The following is a 17,914-nucleotide window of genomic DNA, read 5'->3' on the forward strand; positions in this document are numbered from 1 at the left end:
GCCACTTCTGCCAAAGCTTCAGGAACTAAAATTCCTCCAGAGTAGGTCACAATCGCTCAGATCTGGATCCAACTCCCAAAGATCGAGTCTCGATCAACCGAATTGGTCTGAATCCACGCGATATTAATCATTGATCAACCAATCTTCCATGCGTTCCCACAGACGGCGCTAATTGAAGATACAAGAAATTCCTTCCCTCTTTCTCTCTCTAGAATTCCTGTATTTCAACCAAAAAAATATCTCCCCTTTCTTTCCATTACTTCTCCTATTTATAGATATTTACAAATGTTGATAGACTGCTAGATCTAGGACCGTTTCTCCATGAGTCCTGGTCATCTTTGATGGGCTTATGCGCGTTCGGCCCATATGGCAGTGTCTTTCTATGGGCCTGACCCCTCTGTACGGATTGAATGTCGTGTTTGCAAGTCATATCCGGCCCATATCATCTCGGGCCTCCTCAACTATATATTCTTTCTATAAAATACTTTTCTTGAATACTTTTTTCTTTTTCTGCCATCTTCAATTAATATTATATATTATTAATCTTTTAAAAAAAAAAATTTATACCCCAAATGGAGAAAAAAAAAAGGTGAAAATATTTGAAAGGTGAATTTTATGTAAGTTTTGACATAATACACATCTCTCTCTCTCTCTCATAAAGTTCATGTTCTTGAAATTTTATTGTCAAAATAGTTGGGACTTTTCTCATCAAACTTCAAGATTTAAATACATTTCAAATTAATTCTTTAAAATCACAAGCATGAAGAAAAAAAAAATGAAATTAAACTTAGAACACACAATACGAAAAGAAAAATAAAAGAAAAAATTACCATCACCATTAACATTGATGGTGTAGAATGGCTCATAAAGTTTTGATACTTCTTACCTGCTTCATGTGCTAATATTCTATTATTACATACAAAGATAATATTAAACCTTAAGTGAAAGAGAGCAAATAATTAATACAAAGTAAAAAATGAATTAAGAGAAGGAGACGTTAAATTGGGAAGAGAGAGACAAAGATATACGGAGTATTTCTATAATTGAAAGAGTAATTGTGGTATTTGAAAAAAAATAATTATTTATTTATAAAATTAAGAATATAAATATTATTTTCTTTAAAAATATAGTACAATTATAAAAAAAAATGAAGTGTGAATATCAACTCCATAAAAAAAAACATATTAAAAATCTACTAAAAATAGTTAGATTTCCCAAAACACATGAGACGAAATGGAGTAATAATTTTGCATGTACAATGATTAGTTACCATGTGCAGGATTCGAGCCATGGTTTCGTTTTTGAGGGGGCACCGCATTAAACGGTATAAAGTACTATCATAAAATAATATTTTATTAATTAACAGTCCGCAAAAAAAGAAATGCATCACAACAGTTTTTGAAATTCATATAATTTGAAAGACAATTACTGAAAATTAAATTTAAAAACATAAAATACGGAGATTAAAGGTCTATTGGTAACAAGTTCGTTCTATTTTGCATTTTCAATTTTATACGAAATATATATATATATATATATTTGTGGTGTGATTTATTTCAAAACAAGGTAACTAATTTGTTGCACAATGTCTCCTAGAAGTTTGAATTTTTTAAAAACATGGTATTTACATTATACTGGTGTATTTAACTTTGATGAGAAATATAAAAAGTTTGATTGAATTAAGGAAATGCAAATATTTGAAGAAGAATTAAAAGAAGAAGAAGAAGAGGAGTCAATATGAAAAGAACCAAAGAATTAGATTTTTTTTTTTTTTTTAAAGATTTAATCAAATAGAAATATTTCACTAACGATTGGGGAGATATTTTTGTCCGTTCCTGAGTTGAATGACAATTTAGGTTCCAATTCTCGCTTTTGTGAGTGATCTATTTCCTCTTGAGACAACATATGGAATGTATGAGCCGGTAAATTGTTCAATTATAAACATTTTGAGACCAACTGAGGCCGGTTGCCGGTAGATTTCAGAAAATTTCTATTTTCTTTTTTCCCATATAAGGAAACTAAGAGTTTACTTAAATTGTCACTTTGAAAACAGTTATTAAATTTTTTTTAAAAAAAAGCGTTTCTAGAAAACTGTCTGGCCCATTTGATATGTCACTTAGAAAACAGTACAAAAATTCTTCTTGCTTCAGTTTTCTGAAAACTGTGGCCTAACGGTATAAGGCTCATACTTCCTAAAAGAAGATCAGGGGTTCAAACCTCAGTGGAGACAGTGTGTGTCAGTCCCAACTGAAAAAAAAAAAATAAAATAAAAAAGACCTATTTTTTAAAAACTATATATATATATACATATATATATATATAGTTATCTAAAAATAAGTATTTTTTTAATTGTGTTTTCATAAAACAAGTCTAAGAAACTATAAGTCAAACAGATTCTTTTACAATTTTTATTTTTATTTTTAATTCTCCGAAAACAGAAAACTTTTCTAAAGAAACTGAACCAAACAAGTCCTAATCTTCTGAACCAGTTTGCTTTAGCTTTATATACTTCATTTCTTGTTTTTTCTGCTAATAATCACAAGCTGTGCTTGTCAGCGGGTGAAAGATGAAATTCTTCCAATTGGACCATCATGAAAATGGGAGTCCCTTTTATCAGTCACCGGTACATGTTAATTTTTTTTTATTGTAAGTGATTGCTTTTGAAAAGTCTTATGTTAGGTTAACCTAATTAATTTATATATTTAATATTTTTACGAATCATTGAAACGAATTTAGGTACTAAATTTGGTCCGAAAACAATAACTTTGTTGTCACGAAGTGGAGAGCATGGAAATAGCACCGAGAAAGTAGATTTTGGATGTCAATCGCAAAATTTAGAAATAGTTTGAGATTGCTTTCTTTTCAACTGGTTAGCAGGCTATTTAAAAAAAAAAAATTGTATTTAAATATGTTTGTTAACCATTAACAATACTTTTAAAATTTTTATTAGTTTTCAATTTTACTTAATCAATATAAACCACCATGAACCATTCTGGAACCAATTTTTTTATTTTTTTTATCACCTTGATCTTCCCGCCTTGGCTCGTGAATTGTTGGCAATTGAATGATATAGTTGGGCTGCTGGGCTCTGGTTTTCTCTATTTTGGGTTAGTAATGGGCTGCCCACTTATGACTTTTGGGTTGCACATTGTTTGGGCCATAGGTATACACTATAATTTTATGTAATTATTTTGTTATTTATATATTCTCAATCTGAAAAAAGAAAGAACTAAATTTTCTAGTTTTTACCACCAAACTACCTAAGGTCGTTGTAGAGTAGTATATTCTCTACCTTCTAATGTGGATGGTGAGAATTCAACCATGACAAATGAGTATGTGAGTTTCTTATTAGTGAAAATTCCAGCTTTTAAAACTATCTTTTTTGTGTGGTAATTGTTTTCTTATAGACAATTTTATCTTTAAATTCTTTTATAAAGACAATTTTATCATTTTTTTTTTTTTTGATAAACACGGCCATTATCAAAAATAAAAATATTTTATTAAAGGGTATTATTGTAAAATTAACAATAAAAATACTTAAAAATATATTATTATCTAAAAGTTTAAAAATCACTTTAATTATGAAAAATATTCAATTTCCTTTTCCTATCATATGGGCTAAGATTATATGCGTATTTTTTTTTCTTTTCCGCTTTTTCATTTTGGTCCAATATTTGTTCTTAGAGGTCTTCGTTTCCGTGTAGAAGCTCACTCTTTAAATTTATGTACGTTTTCTTCTTTGATACTTGCGATTCAATTCTACCACATTTACTAATGAAATTTAAAATGCAAAACAATGTTGTTTTGACATATATGATATATTCGTGCACAATTGAATTAGCATTCTGCAGTATCACAATTTCATCATACAATGTATTTTTTTTCTTTTTTATTTTATTTTATTGAAATTATTTTACATTATAAATGCTATGAGTTATGACCTCCATCTATGTGCCTCGCAATAATAACATCAGTTTGTCCATTATTCATTGAATTTTGTTAGCAATGCACAAGTATTTTAATTTGTACATCAAAATCATATGAATATACACATCTGGTAAATATGACAATCATAAGAGGACCACTCATTCAAGGAAATATTTGAGGGTTTTTTTTTTTTTTTTTAGAGTGCATGTATCAATTCCACAACACATGTAATGGAGTGCGGTTAAAAAACGAGATCTCAAGGGCTTATCTCTCAGATCCCTGCCAACTATAAAGATCAGCTTTGATCGATAATCAACTAATTCGATGATAAGATACCCCAGGTAAATATTTATTATTTATATGTTCTTAAAATAGGTAACCATAAAAAAAAAAAATATTTTTTATTTTAAAAAATAATTTTTTAAGAAAATTTTATAAACTTACAATTATGCTCTTTATACTATTAAAGCTTAAAATCAAACTCCCTAAAATTTTTCTTACTAATCAACCATAGTAGGGACTCGTCTTTTATATCTATACTATTACATTATTGAAAGTACAAGTATTTCAATTTCAATTTTAATTTTAATGAAGCAAAATCACTAATTTTAATTTTAATTAAAATAAAATAAAAATTGAGTTTCGAATTTTAAATTTTTCTACTAATTCAATTGAGCAAATTTAAAATTCTTCTATTCATTTAAAATTATATTAATATTTAAGGAAATTTAGTTAGAGAAGAAAATATATAACATTAAAAAAATTTAGTTAATAATAATAGAGGTAGTAGGAAACATTGGAATTCAATAAAAAAGAATTCTAATTAGTGAAGAAAGTATATAGTATTAAAAAAATTAATTAGAGAAGGGAATATATTAATATTTATTTAGTTGATATTAATATAGGTATTAGAATACATTAGAATTCAATAAAAAAAGAATTTTAATTGAAAAAGGAAATATATAGTATTAAAAATTTAATTACAGAAGGAAAGAATATATTTATTTATGTTTTACTCCTATATATAAATAATATATATATAGACACATGTACATACAAAAAGATACATGCTGACATGCATACAATAAGAAGAGAGATTAAGAAAAGATGCCGACGGCGCCGAGGGAATCAGTTGGAACCGCCGGCAACGGTGCAATCGTAGCGGGGTTGGCTATGGCTTTGGCGGCATGGCCGTGCTTCGAGTGATCACGGTTTTACAGTGAGCATGTCAAGCCCAAACTAAGGGACGAAGTCGAATCTGTTGCCATATCTGATCTACAATCCCTCCTTGACAGCTCCAGCTCCACTGCTGGAAGGCTCGTCTTCGTTCGCGGTATAGTTGAGGCCAAGTCCGCCGATCATTACTGTATTTCCTTGTCCGGCAAGGCAGCTGTTGCGATTCATAGAACTTTCTATGTACGTATGTGTACTTATCTAATTTTAAACAATATTGTTGCATATATCTTCATGTTAATTATAAATACTATTATTATACATAGATTGTGTGATTCTATATAATTAATATATATATATACACACAGAGTAATGACAAATTCTACTAATTTTATGTTAATAGGGCTGATGTGATAATGATGTAAACATACATACAGGATAATGTAGGAGTTTTTTTTTTTTTTTGGTTAACTGGTAAGCCGTAATGTAGGAGTCTAGTTTTGAATTGTTTCACATTAATGTGCCTGGCCTTAAAAGCTCCAAATTTGAGTTTTGGCACTAAGCCAAAATCTCTGTGGGAAACAAAATCCTCTCCTCTCCAACGCTGTAGAAGTTTTGATAAGTCAGAACAAAATTCACCCCATTAAGTTACTTATTATACAAATACATAAATAAATATATCTTGGTACATCCAACTTTCTCCTTATTACTTTGGAATACATGTTAGAAAAATATTGAGAAGTCGACTTTGTATCACAACAATTTTTTAATGTGCATCTCAACTTTCTCCTTTTTCTATATGTATATACAAAAGTTTCGTTTTTTTACAGTCCTTCGAGCCGGTGGCGTTCACCACGTCACTACCCAAACAAGCCAGAACAAAATTCACCCCATTAAGTTACTTTTTATATAAATACATAAATAAATATATCTTGGTACATCCAACTTTTTCCTTATTGTACATCTCAACTTTTTCGTTATTTTGGGATAAATGTTAGGAAAATGTTGGGAAGTTGGCTTTGCATCACAACATTTTCCTAACGTACATCTCAACTTTCTCCTTATTCTGTATGTATATACAAAAGTTTTGTTTTTTTAATTTTTAACTTTCACCATTTTAACTCGCCGGCTCGGACAGGTCCTCCTATAGCGCAGGAGAGGATTTTGTTCCTTCAATGACAGTCTACTTTTCTTTAATTGAAATTCCCTTTTAGTTCTCTTTGGTAACAAAAGAGAAGGAAAAAAAAGGCGCATAGATAAATATAGTTTGTATTATTTTATTATCATGCATTTTAATCTTTTTATTTTCGTTGAATACATTTGAATCTTTTTAAATCCGTACCTTCACTGATTATTGTGCTATTTTCCTCTCCATATAGAAGTACTTCTCTAAAGATTGGAGAGACTTATTTCTGCCAATTTCTGAATTAAGCACACGCATGGAGGAATTTCATAAAAAACGTTGTTGGGTTCCATTTAAAAAGGTATGTTCGTAATTCCACTGTTGAAATCCTCTTTGTATTTTTTTTTTCCCTATTTGATACCCCTCCCTCTCTCACTACAAGGAATTATTTGCACCCAAGAGTAGTTAAACCTTAGACTTGATACTGCAAAAATTACTAATTTGAGATTTATTAGACATATGATGAAATAGAAAAACTCTTGTAACTTCTGCACATGTTTGGCCTACTAGATAGTCCATATATGTTGCCTAGTAACCAACAGGTCAATGGCCTTGCGGTATCCGCCTCTTACTTTCTAAAGAGAGATCAAGGGTTTAAGTTTTAAAAAAGACATGTGTGTGTAAGTACCAATTAAAAAAAAAAAATGTTGCTTCTTATATTTATAGTACATATATACAGAAGTATTATTTGGACACTCCAAAGGCATTCTAAAATATGTAAATATCTGGTGAATGGAACATACTGCCTTTCATATTTGATTAATTTTGTGTACCTGGTTTTGGTTCCAACTTTTATGCAGGTCCCTTTTATTCTTGTTGAAGGTCGTCAAAAGCCTCCTTTGGATTACATTGTTGTGAAGCTGGATTTCATGTCAGGTTCCTATCCTCACATTTTGAGTGATGTAATACCTCTTGAGATAACCTATGGAACGTGTGAGCCGGTCAACCGTTTGATTACAGACATCTCGAAACCCAGTAAACATGGGTTCCCTGTACGTTTCAAAAAATTTCTATTTCCCTCTGTTTCTTTATAAGAAAACTAAGGGTATACTTGATTTGGAATTATGGAAACAGTTTTCTGTTTTCAATTTTATAGTTTTCTGAAAACTATTATCTATTTTAAAAATTTTTGAGAACTTTTTTAAAAATTGCAAACCAAACAGACCCTAATATTCTTGAGTTTTTTTTTCCCTGCTAATAATCACATGCACTCTCTCTTCCTTTGTAGGTTTGTCAGTGACGGGAAGATGAAATTCTTCCAATTGGAAAGCGTATCAGTGCAGTGGGCATGTGCTGTCGTGAAAATGGAGTTCTTGTCATTAGCCGCTATGAAGACATTGAATTTTTCTTGTAAGGGGTTGCTTTTGAAAAGTCTTATGTTAGGTTTAACAAAATTAACATTTGTGTTACTGTTCTTCGAATTGGAACTCCCGAGCGCCAATTTACGTAGCTTTATTTTAGAAATGGTTTTATGCTCTCATACTTGCTGGTATTACTTTGCTTTTGCAGGACTAATTTTAGAAGTAAGGATGAGTTGGTGGAAAAGGTTTCATCACGAAGCAGGGTTCTTCAAAACTTAGGCGCTATCTTTGGAAATTTGGGACTTGGATTCTTTACCTATACTGGTGTGAGGTATGTGTGTACATATATTCTGGTACTAATATTGAATAATAATGCCGCAAGAAACATTGAAACATTACATACATACACACATATATATATATGGATCATTGAGATGAATTTAGGTACTAAATTTGGTCCGAAAACGATTATTTTGTTGTCAGGAAGTGGAAAGCATGGAGACAACGCTGAGAACGTAGGTCCATCGTGTCTTTTCAATTTTGCTGCAATGAGGAGACGATTAGCATTGAACAAATGTGAATATGTATATTTATATAATTTTTTTAATTTAAAATTATGTTATATTCGGTAACTATTAAATTAAAAGCATTTTAATAGTTTTCAATTTTAGTTTTTATAGAGAGCTTTCAAAGCTAAATTTTTTAGCTTTCAAAACTCGTTTTGGGTAAACAGACATTAGCAATTTTGTCTTTTCAATTTTGCTGCAGAGGAGACCATTAGCATCAGCATTGGACCAATGTGAATGTATATTTATATAAATTTTAATTTTTATATAAATTTTATTTTAAAATTAGTTTAGATGTGTTTGATAATTATTAAAAATACTTTAATAATAAAAATAATTTTAAAACTATTATTATTAGTCAGATGAAAAATTACTTTAAAAAATATTAACGGCAGTTCAACTAACAAAAGCACAAATAGTCCATGCATTGCTCTTGCAGATTTTGGTAGATGAGCCGACAAACTCCCTATCTTACAGGGCCAGCCCAACATCACGCGTGAGCCCGGTTAGATTATGGGCCTTACACAGTGCAACTGGGCTTTACGCGTGAGCCCGGTTAAATCAGAATGTGGAATCATTCATGAGCAACTACAATTAATTGTAAAAGAACACTGCGCCCACTAAAAAGGTCCTACAAGAGATGTAGGGCCACTCTCATCAATGTCTTCCACATACACTACTTTTACTTCTCTTATAGGCAGAACAAAATCCAAGAATTTGGAATAGAGGGAATAGTGCTAGGAAACAGCGAATCCTCCCCAAGCAACTCACTCGCATGTAAATGAGGTTCGACAGGTTCTTCACTCCATCAGGTTTATCAAGATTGTATTGGGAGAGCATTTACGCACACACAGCAAATGCGGCCGTGAATTCACATGTTGAAGCGCATTGCATCTAGCATCTTTCCCCAGTACTGTCAAAGTTATCATGCACAACAATTAGTCACCGACTGTGTTCAGTGTTTGAAGCACTTTTGCAACACATATATAATGATTGCCTAAGACATTACTACTATGTTATTTTGAAGAGTCGTGATATTCAGGCGAACTAGTTACGCCTATTTGTCAAAGTGAAACAATTAAGGTCATTGATGACCTGAAGTGGCCATTAATGGCCAAAACTGTTTTACTTTGACCTATAGGCCTATCTAATAAGCCTTGCATACCTAAGCAGTAACATCTTTAGTTCAAATGGGGGTTGATCATGAACTAAAGCATGCTCTTCAAAGGAGTTCTTGCTCCTTTTCATTTTCTTCCTAGCTCTATGATTACTTTCTCTTTCATTCATTCTTTAAACCAAAAGCTGCTAATGTCTATGGGACATTACTTTTAGCTAAAATGATTACCATGAATGCTAGTACCATACAATTAAATCACTTTCGGATTTTTAATTAAAGCGTTTTTCTAGAGTAAATTAACATACACAAAAGCCATTTTAGCCCATTTAGAATGATGAATTTGCAAAGAAAAGTACACTTATAACACAATATTTTAGAATTCCATTTGCATTATGTAGGTACTGACCTTTTCAAAGCAGCATCCAAGTTGTCCTCTTCCTTGTAATTGAAAACCCCATCCGAACCAAACTTGTTCTTCAATAAATCAACCTTATATTCAAAATAAATAAAGACATAAATAAATAGAGATTAGTTGTTGTTTAGAATCGAATCTTGTGGACCCCCTTTTCACCCAAAATAAATAAAATCAGCAAAGACAGTTTTAGTGAAGTTAAAAAAGCATCTATAATTATGGGAGAATTGCATTAATCCGCTTGACTTTTAGCGTTTTGCAATAAACCCCATTTAATTTTTTTTTTTTTTTTTTTTTTTTACATATGCAGGGACATGATTAATTGAAATAGTGCTAATGTTGAAATAGTTTTACATTATTATGGTGGTACTATCCTTTAAATCTAATTTTCAAGAATCTTAGTTTACAAGTAGGAGATGTCTTGTATCCTTAATCGTTCATTTTTGCTTTTCAATATGATGTTTAGAGGATATACCTTTATCTTGCCACAACGATACAGATGCGTAGCAAAAGCTGAAGAACAAAGAGAGTTGAGATGAAATAGTGTGCGGACTCTTTTGTGTGATAAAGGAAGCTGCTATATTACTAGATTATTTCTTCATCTATTGGATTTATTCACTAAAGATTGCCTAGATAATGTAGGCCAACCGATGAACCATATAATACAGTCCTCTACTTTGTTCTTGTTATTAATTTCTTGTTTCTTGCATGCTTTAAAACAAAATTTCAAATATTATAATCTGATACTACAATTTTCAATTGCTGAGTAAATGATTCCCATACAAACAATTATTTTATATGGTAAAACCAATCTCAGATTTGCAATTAGAGGGACAAACATTTGTACAAATTATATAACCTATAAAAATAATTTTATTGTTCAACTATATAGATGATCACAAATTACTGAATTTAAAATTTTCTGCCCTCTTTCTTGTTGATTTGTTTTACTGCACTTGCTTAATTTCTTGTTCTATACATGTTGCAAACCAAAATTCAAAATATTTTAAGTTGGTATTTATTCTAGAGTTCTATGTGACCACCAACCATCTAAGTAAAGATCAAAAGGACATAATCCTGAAAACAGGGCCATTTCAAAAAGTGCAAGCCATTGTCACAACTGATGGCATGTCTTTTTGTAAGCAATGGATATGTAACAGAATGACTAACAAGGCGTCCAAGTCACGCCATTGGCAAAATTTTGGACTTCAATATGAAAAATAAAAGTACTGACTGTTTCAAAGCTGCAACCAAGTCATGCTCTTCTTTGTAATTGAACGCATCATCAAACCCAAACTTGTTCTTCAACAGATCAACTTTACTCAAAATAAAAGCAAAACTAACAGATTAGCTATTGTTGAGGATTGAATCATATAACCAAAATATTTTAGCTCAGACGAAATAAATCCATAAAGAATATATTTAGTGAAGCTAAAATATCTATATTTTCCTTTTGAAAATTGTCAATCTAGTTTCTATTATTCTAGAACAGGTATGTAGCAGTTACGTTAACCGCCGGCATACAAATAGCTGATGTCTATTAGGCTGACTTTTGATTGATGGATTTTAAACAAATGGATTTCAATTTGGTAATTCAGTGTTGTAGCTAGAAATTGGAATTCAACAATATCCATGGATGGTTTAACAAGGTGACAGGAGTTATTTGAAATTCATCCCATGAAACCATTCATTGCACAGAGAAGTTGGTAATTCTCCTACTACTCTTATCATTTCTCCCATCTCTCCCACTTTTACTCCAGTAGTCAATATTTGTCAATCGAATCTCAATTTCCATCATATTAAATTATCAATTCAAACAAAACCTCAATATTTTTAATGAATGAGACAGGCACAAGTTACAAGAAAAATTCGGAGTCCATGAATAGTAAAACCATGAAGTGGGAAGAGAAACACAGATGGGCTGAATATCTGAATTATATGCGGTTTTGAAATTATTTATTGAAAAATGTCAGATACCAATGTGTCAAAGACATTCAAGTATTATTGCAGGGAAAACGATTCAAGGACAATTTAGAGTTGGGAAAAAAAAAAAAAAAAGAAAAAAAAAAAGAAAAAAGAAAAAGACTACAACAGGGGTCATAGTACTGCAATTTATCTCATATGGAATTAACTTTCAGTTGTAAGTTTTGAATGACTATATAATATACATAACAATATGAGGATGCCCATGGTTAATGAAGACTGTCAAATATGTGACTGAAGCATTACCTTGACGATATCCAACAAAGCATCCACCAAGAAATGGCTAGTGAAAAAGATGAAATGCTACTGAGATAAGACTCGCCTTTTCTTTAGTTCTAGCACTTCCAACAACATGGCACCCCATCAACTTTGCAAACTGCTCAACGAGCTGAAAAATTGCACCAGATGCTGCAGAGACAAAGACATATTTACCTTTCTTAGGAGTACAAATCTTATAAAAACCAGCATAAACAGTCATTCCAGACATAACTAATAAGAAATAAATGCAAGAAAATTAGATGGGAAATTAGAAATATTAATGACATAACTATGAGAAAGACGTATCTAATTTTGACAATGTGATACAGATATATTTACAATTAATTAAAAGCTTAGGTCTAGTGGTATGTCCTTTACTTTTAAAGTGGAACGTTGAGCGTTCAAGTCCCATAAAGGGGCAATTGTGGGAGCATGAGTGTGACATACTTGTCAAAAAAAGAAAGAAGAAAATAATATATTTAATGGGTACTATTAATGTACCAAAAGTAAATTGAGGACTAAAATCATTGGAACAATGAAAAAAGGGGAGGTCCTCAAGTAAGCTAACCTCCAACACCACTCTATTTCAGACTTCTAAAAGGGAGTTGCAACATGGTCAAGTTTTAAATTTCAAATGCCACCAATGCAACTAATGCTAACAATTCAACATATTGACCATGTCCAAACTGACAATTAAAACAAGATCTGTACCCATATATACAGATAACTAGGCCTTCTCTTGTACCCCTCTACCTGTCCAAGGCACAAGATCTGTATCCAAACTGACAATAACTAGGAAATCATCAACCGATCAGGGTTTTCAAGTTAAAATGAAAATTCCACCTTCAATGGCGACTAGTTTCGTTATATCTTATAAGCATAATTACCATAACCTAATACATACCATGAAAAGTCTGCTAGACCCTGCCTCGAATCAGTTATCCAAATCATTTTCTTTCTATTCTACAATTTTACACAATTATTTCACAACAATTAAGAGAATGATAGTTCCATTTTTCATTTTGTTAGATGATATATTTTTTGCCCTTAACAATTTTAAGTTAACAGAGTAGGAAAAACCTAAAAATTTCACAAGGTGCTGCATAAAAGTGAAAAAAAAATAAAAAAATTAAGCTACTAAAATGTCTCGCCTTTTAGATTGAAACAAATACGAATAGGAAAAAGAACAAGGCTGTAAAATTAATCCAATAATTTACTCATCAAGGTGCCCCACAACATATGCAGAAACTGAACAGTGAGACAGTTCCTGAGAAGGTAAAAAAGAAACAATAAGATAATGGGGAAGGACAAATACAAAAGTATCTATCTTCTTTCTATATCTCCATCAATGGAAATTGCCCAAGCAAAAAACATTTATATATATGCACGCGTGTGTAAATAAAAATGGGAAACAAAGAAGAAGAGGAAGAAAGAAGTACAAGACGAGAAAATAATTACTGAGTTGTTGCAATCTTATTTTTATTTGTAGCAATGGTCCTCCAGACTTGGTAAATCAGTCTTCTGGTTCAATAGTTAGTTTCTTCTAGTCATGATTTTTAAAGTTTTGACAATACGTCTTGATTAGAAAGAAGAAAAAACAAAGAAAAAGAGAAGGAAAGTAGTAGTACAAGAAAAGAGAGGATATTTACTGAGTTGTTGCAATTTGTCGGATGAAATGTGTGCCTGTCCCATAAAAAATAAAAGATCAATTGAAATTGAAGGATAATGAACAAGAGAGAAGAATAAGATGATAAAAAAATCAATTGAACGTCAATGAAGAAAAGAGAAGAATAAGATGGAGTTTAAACTTTAGTGGTTTTAAAAAATTCAGAATAGATACCAATTTACCTTGTATGTCATTGTTCTGGTTTAATAGATCAATACATTTGGGATGTGAGCAATCTTTGGTCAATCTTCCGCTCTCTTTTTTTCAGCAATCTATCAAGAAATATTTTGGCACACCGTTCACTCTTTTGTTCAAAGATGAGTTGTAGTGCACCACGTTCAGCACGCTGATGTATTCCATCTGGCAGCGATGTCAATTCGGGGTGGTTGCCAATAATGGAAAGTTGTTGGAGTGATGAGAGGTTGCCTATCCACTCGGGCAAAACCGTCAAATTCTCACAGAATTCAATATATAGTTGTTGCAGAGTGGTAACATGTTCAAGCCCCGCAGGAAGAGATACCAACTTCGGAACAGTTTGGATTTTGAGATCCGTCAGGTACTTGAGGCCTTGAAATTGCAAGCCGTCATCCTTGTCTAACAGATCAAGCATTTCGCAGACCTTGATAGACAAGGAATGGAGGGCGGTGAGATGTGGCAGTCCTTCTGACAGAGAGGTTAGATTTTCACAACCATAAATCTTAAGCTTCTGGAGAGAAGTGAGGCTTCGAAACGACTCCTTAGGCAGAGTAACCAGATCATCAATGTCAGATAAAGATAGACACTTTAATTTGGAAAGAGGAAGAAGCGAAGAAGAAGAAGAAGAAGAAGAAGAAGAGGACGAGGTTGCGAGTGTTGTTGGGGTCACCGTCATCATTAACAGTTGTTGCACTAGCTTCTCGCCGACCGCATCGAGTTTTAGGGTTTCAAGACATGGTTGCAGAAAAGGCACCGATTTCAGATTGGGGCACCCAGCGATGATTGATTGGGAAAGAGAAGGAAATGACGATAAAATTAGCTGATGATGATGTTGGTGTTGGGCTGGTGAACAAGTTGTGGTTGCTGTTGCTTCGCTCCTCCGCCATCCCTTCAATTTAGGCAAATAACTGAATTCGAGTTCTTTGAGAGATGGGAAGGATGTTGTTGCTTCGTCACCTATGTACTCCAAGGATTCCATGCGATCAAGCATAAGAAATTGGAGAGAAGGAAGTTGCCCAAATGGTGCAAGATGTTTCCATGAGGGACACTCGGATATATGAATTGTGACGAGATTTGGGAATGATAGAAGCTGTTGTTGCTGTTGGGCTGCTCCTTCTTCTGCTTCGCTCCTCCACCATCCCTTCAAATTATCCAATTTAGAGAGTCGGAGTTCTTTCAGCGAAGGGAAGGATGTTGATGTTGCTGATGAAGAGAGGCAGTCATTGCCAGTATGCATGTCTATGTCTATGTACTCCAAGGATCCCATGAATTCAACACTAAGAAATTGGAGAGAAGGAAGTTCCCCAAATGGTGGAAGATGTTTACATCGGTCACAGAGGGACATATAAATTCGGACTAGACTTGGAAGGGATAAGCCAATTTCGCCAACCATCATCCAACTTGGGTAACTCACTCCTCCATAATTCCCTATTTGCAGCTCCTTTAAATTTGGGTGTGGACGTAGGGCTTCCAACAATAACTCCTCCCCATCATTTAATCGCAGGGACTTGAGGTATTTTGTGGTCCTCAAGTAGTTTGCCCCCTCAATTATTCCCTGTGCTGTTGCTTTTGGTAACCACCTGTGGCCAGATGAATCCCTACTACGTCGAAGTTCAATTCTTAACCTTCCCCGTAGATTGCTTAGACTCTGCAATTCACTCAGTCGGCTTTTTGAATCCGTTGCAAACAATGTTAACGTCATAAGAGACGTCAACTCACCCAATCCATGCGGCATGTTTCTCAAGGAAACACAGTCGTCAAGCTCAAGATGTCTAAGGCCGACCAATCTTTTAAAATCTCTTGGCAATTCTTCAAGCCTCCAGCACCGATTGAGTTTTAAGGTTTGCAAATTTTGTAACATGGTTATTGAACTTGGCAAAGTCTTGATAAGTGCATTTCTGTCTAGATCAAGATACCTTAAATGCTTCATCTTGCTTATGTAACTCGGCACAATCTTAATATTTGCCGAATGCAAATCCAATACACGAAACCTTTTAAAATTCCCTTCATGAATTAATTTATCAAAAAATCCAACTTCTTCACCATTCCCAATTAATGTCCGTAACTTTTTAGCTCTAACCAATTGGGTTGAAATTTTTTGTGATGAATTTACACCGTAATCAACTGACACATGCCGAGTTCTTTCCGTAACATTTTCTACATATGAATTCACCGTGAAAAATCTGGACCTCCCAACTGAGAGTGCAAGGTCGTGGACAAAATCATGCATTTTGCAACTTATTATATCACCCCAATTATCTATTTCCACATCTTGAAAAAGGGACCTCCTCAGTAAATTCATAAAATATGAATTACCAACATCCTCCAACGATTGATTTTCAGCCTGAATGAATCCCTCTGCAATCCACAATTTGATTAACTCTTGTTTATCAATTTTTTGATCTTTCAAATATAAGGAACAAAATGCAAAACATCTCTTCAGCTCCGAAGGAAGGTAATCATAACTGAATTTTAGTATTGGAAAAATAACATCATCTTTTTCAACTATTTTTGACAAATCATTCTTTTTAAAAAGCAACCACTCATCATCTGTATCTCTAGTATACAGTAGGCTTCCGATAGCCCTTATGGCAAGAGGGACTCCCTTACACTTCTGGACAATTTCCTTGCCGATTGTTACTTGAATTGTATTCACTGACTTTTTATCTTGTTTAAATGCCATTTTCTCAAATAAACACCATGACTCCTCCTCAGACAAGCCTTTTACAAAAAATAGTGAATTTGTCCCTGAAGCATTTGCAACCAACTCGGCCCGTGTAGTTAGTAAAATTTTACTTCCTCTTGAACCACCCATCATCAAATCTATCAATTTTAACCATTTGTCACGATTCTCATTCCACACATCATCCAACACAAGTAAAAATTTCTTTTCAGTAATTTTTTCACTAAGCTTTTCTTGCAATTTATCCATCAAAAGGTTTTCTGGTGTTTTGCCTGTTGCAGACTCTATGATCTTTTCTGTGATGAGTTTCACATCAAAAATGTCAGAAACACACACCCACATCTTAAGTTCAAAATGTTTAGTGACCCTCTCGTCGTTGTATACTAACTGTGCAAGTGTGGTCTTTCCTAGTCCCCCAATTCCAACTAATGAAACAACTGACACATTTTGATCTTGAATGTTGCTTTCCAATAAAAGTTGTATGATTTCCATTTTATCACTATCCCTCCCAATAACATTTTCTGCATGAACAAGAGAGTGAGTCTCCTCCCTCTTATTACTCTCAATTCGCTGCTGATTTAGAAGTCGTTCAGTGAGGTGAAACTTTTTCTTATCTTCTGCAATTGCATCTAGTCTCTCCCTAACGGCCTTGATGTCATGAGCCAACTTACTACTGAAAATAAGCTGATTTGAGCTTGAGAAGAAATTGCGTACCTTCTTTGGCCTTTTGTTCCGAGTCATAACCTGGCGTTGGAGAACACGGGTGGAGAAGTCATCGAGCACGTCATCAGCATCATAAAATGCATCGTTGAGCTTCTCGAGCCAGTCTGCAACCTCTTTGCTTGTGTCTTGCTTCTCCTCTGCATCAGCAAGAACAGCTCCGATTGTGGAAACCGTGTTTCTGAGTTTGACAAGTTCATCCTTCATCCCCCACACAAGTCCCATCTCTTGGAGAAGGGTGGAACCCAACTTCTTGACAATTTCACTCGCAAGTGCTTGTGCCATTTCTTTGGAATAGATGCTGAATAGTTTCTTTGTGCAGCGGTAGAATGAGGCCTCGATGAAATTGAAAGGATTGAGAAAACTGAATGCTAAAAGAATGAAGTAAAGTTGCAGACAGAAGCATGTGAAAATTACGATGATGTTGACAAATGAGAGCCCACAAGCCATTTTTTTATTCTTCTGAAGTGGACAAGACGTGTAAGTTGGGTTCCAAGTTTCAACATTGTTACGCTACTTGTCTTCTTCAATCATTCAAATCTATCTTTATGCCAAGACTAGTCTCCTTCGACTGGGTCCTAACAGGAGAGAATTACAAAAAAAAATGAAGAGAGAAGTCAATAGACTGAAATTATGCATTTGTAAGGTTAATTAGTGTTTAAATATTCTGGAAGTTTCATGGCATGTTTCAGCACTTTCACACCAGAGTAATTTTGCAATTACTTAAGTA

At 33.3% G+C, this 17,914-nt stretch overlaps 2 protein-coding genes across 2 annotated transcripts; one reads left to right on the plus strand and one right to left on the minus strand.

Moving 5' to 3' along the window:
* The first annotated feature begins 5,034 nt into the window (after positions 1 to 5,034).
* Positions 5,035 to 13,467, plus strand: LOC132275889 (uncharacterized). The gene is made up of 7 exons (XM_059777079.1): positions 5,035 to 5,129; positions 5,223 to 5,343; positions 6,480 to 6,584; positions 7,084 to 7,214; positions 7,512 to 7,640; positions 7,793 to 7,915; positions 13,410 to 13,467. Exons 1-7 carry the CDS (start codon positions 5,035 to 5,037, stop codon positions 13,465 to 13,467), a joined length of 762 nt encoding a protein of 253 aa, XP_059633062.1.
* LOC132275897 (putative disease resistance protein RGA3) lies at positions 8,521 to 17,634 on the minus strand. The gene is made up of 5 exons (XM_059777091.1): positions 13,769 to 17,634; positions 13,549 to 13,603; positions 11,909 to 12,070; positions 9,674 to 9,756; positions 8,521 to 9,063 (listed from the first exon to the last, which is right to left on the minus strand). Exon 1 carries the CDS (start codon positions 17,632 to 17,634, stop codon positions 13,798 to 13,800), a length of 3,837 nt encoding a protein of 1,278 aa, XP_059633074.1. The 3' UTR covers positions 8,521 to 9,063; positions 9,674 to 9,756; positions 11,909 to 12,070; positions 13,549 to 13,603; positions 13,769 to 13,797.
* Between the last annotated feature and the right edge of the window lie 280 nt (positions 17,635 to 17,914).

Source organism: Cornus florida, unplaced genomic scaffold, assembly GCF_030987335.1.
Source record: "Cornus florida cultivar Cherokee Brave unplaced genomic scaffold, ASM3098733v1 CherokeeBrave_3.0.0_Hap2_Chr01, whole genome shotgun sequence".
NCBI classification, from domain to species: Eukaryota; Viridiplantae; Streptophyta; class Magnoliopsida; order Cornales; family Cornaceae; genus Cornus; species Cornus florida.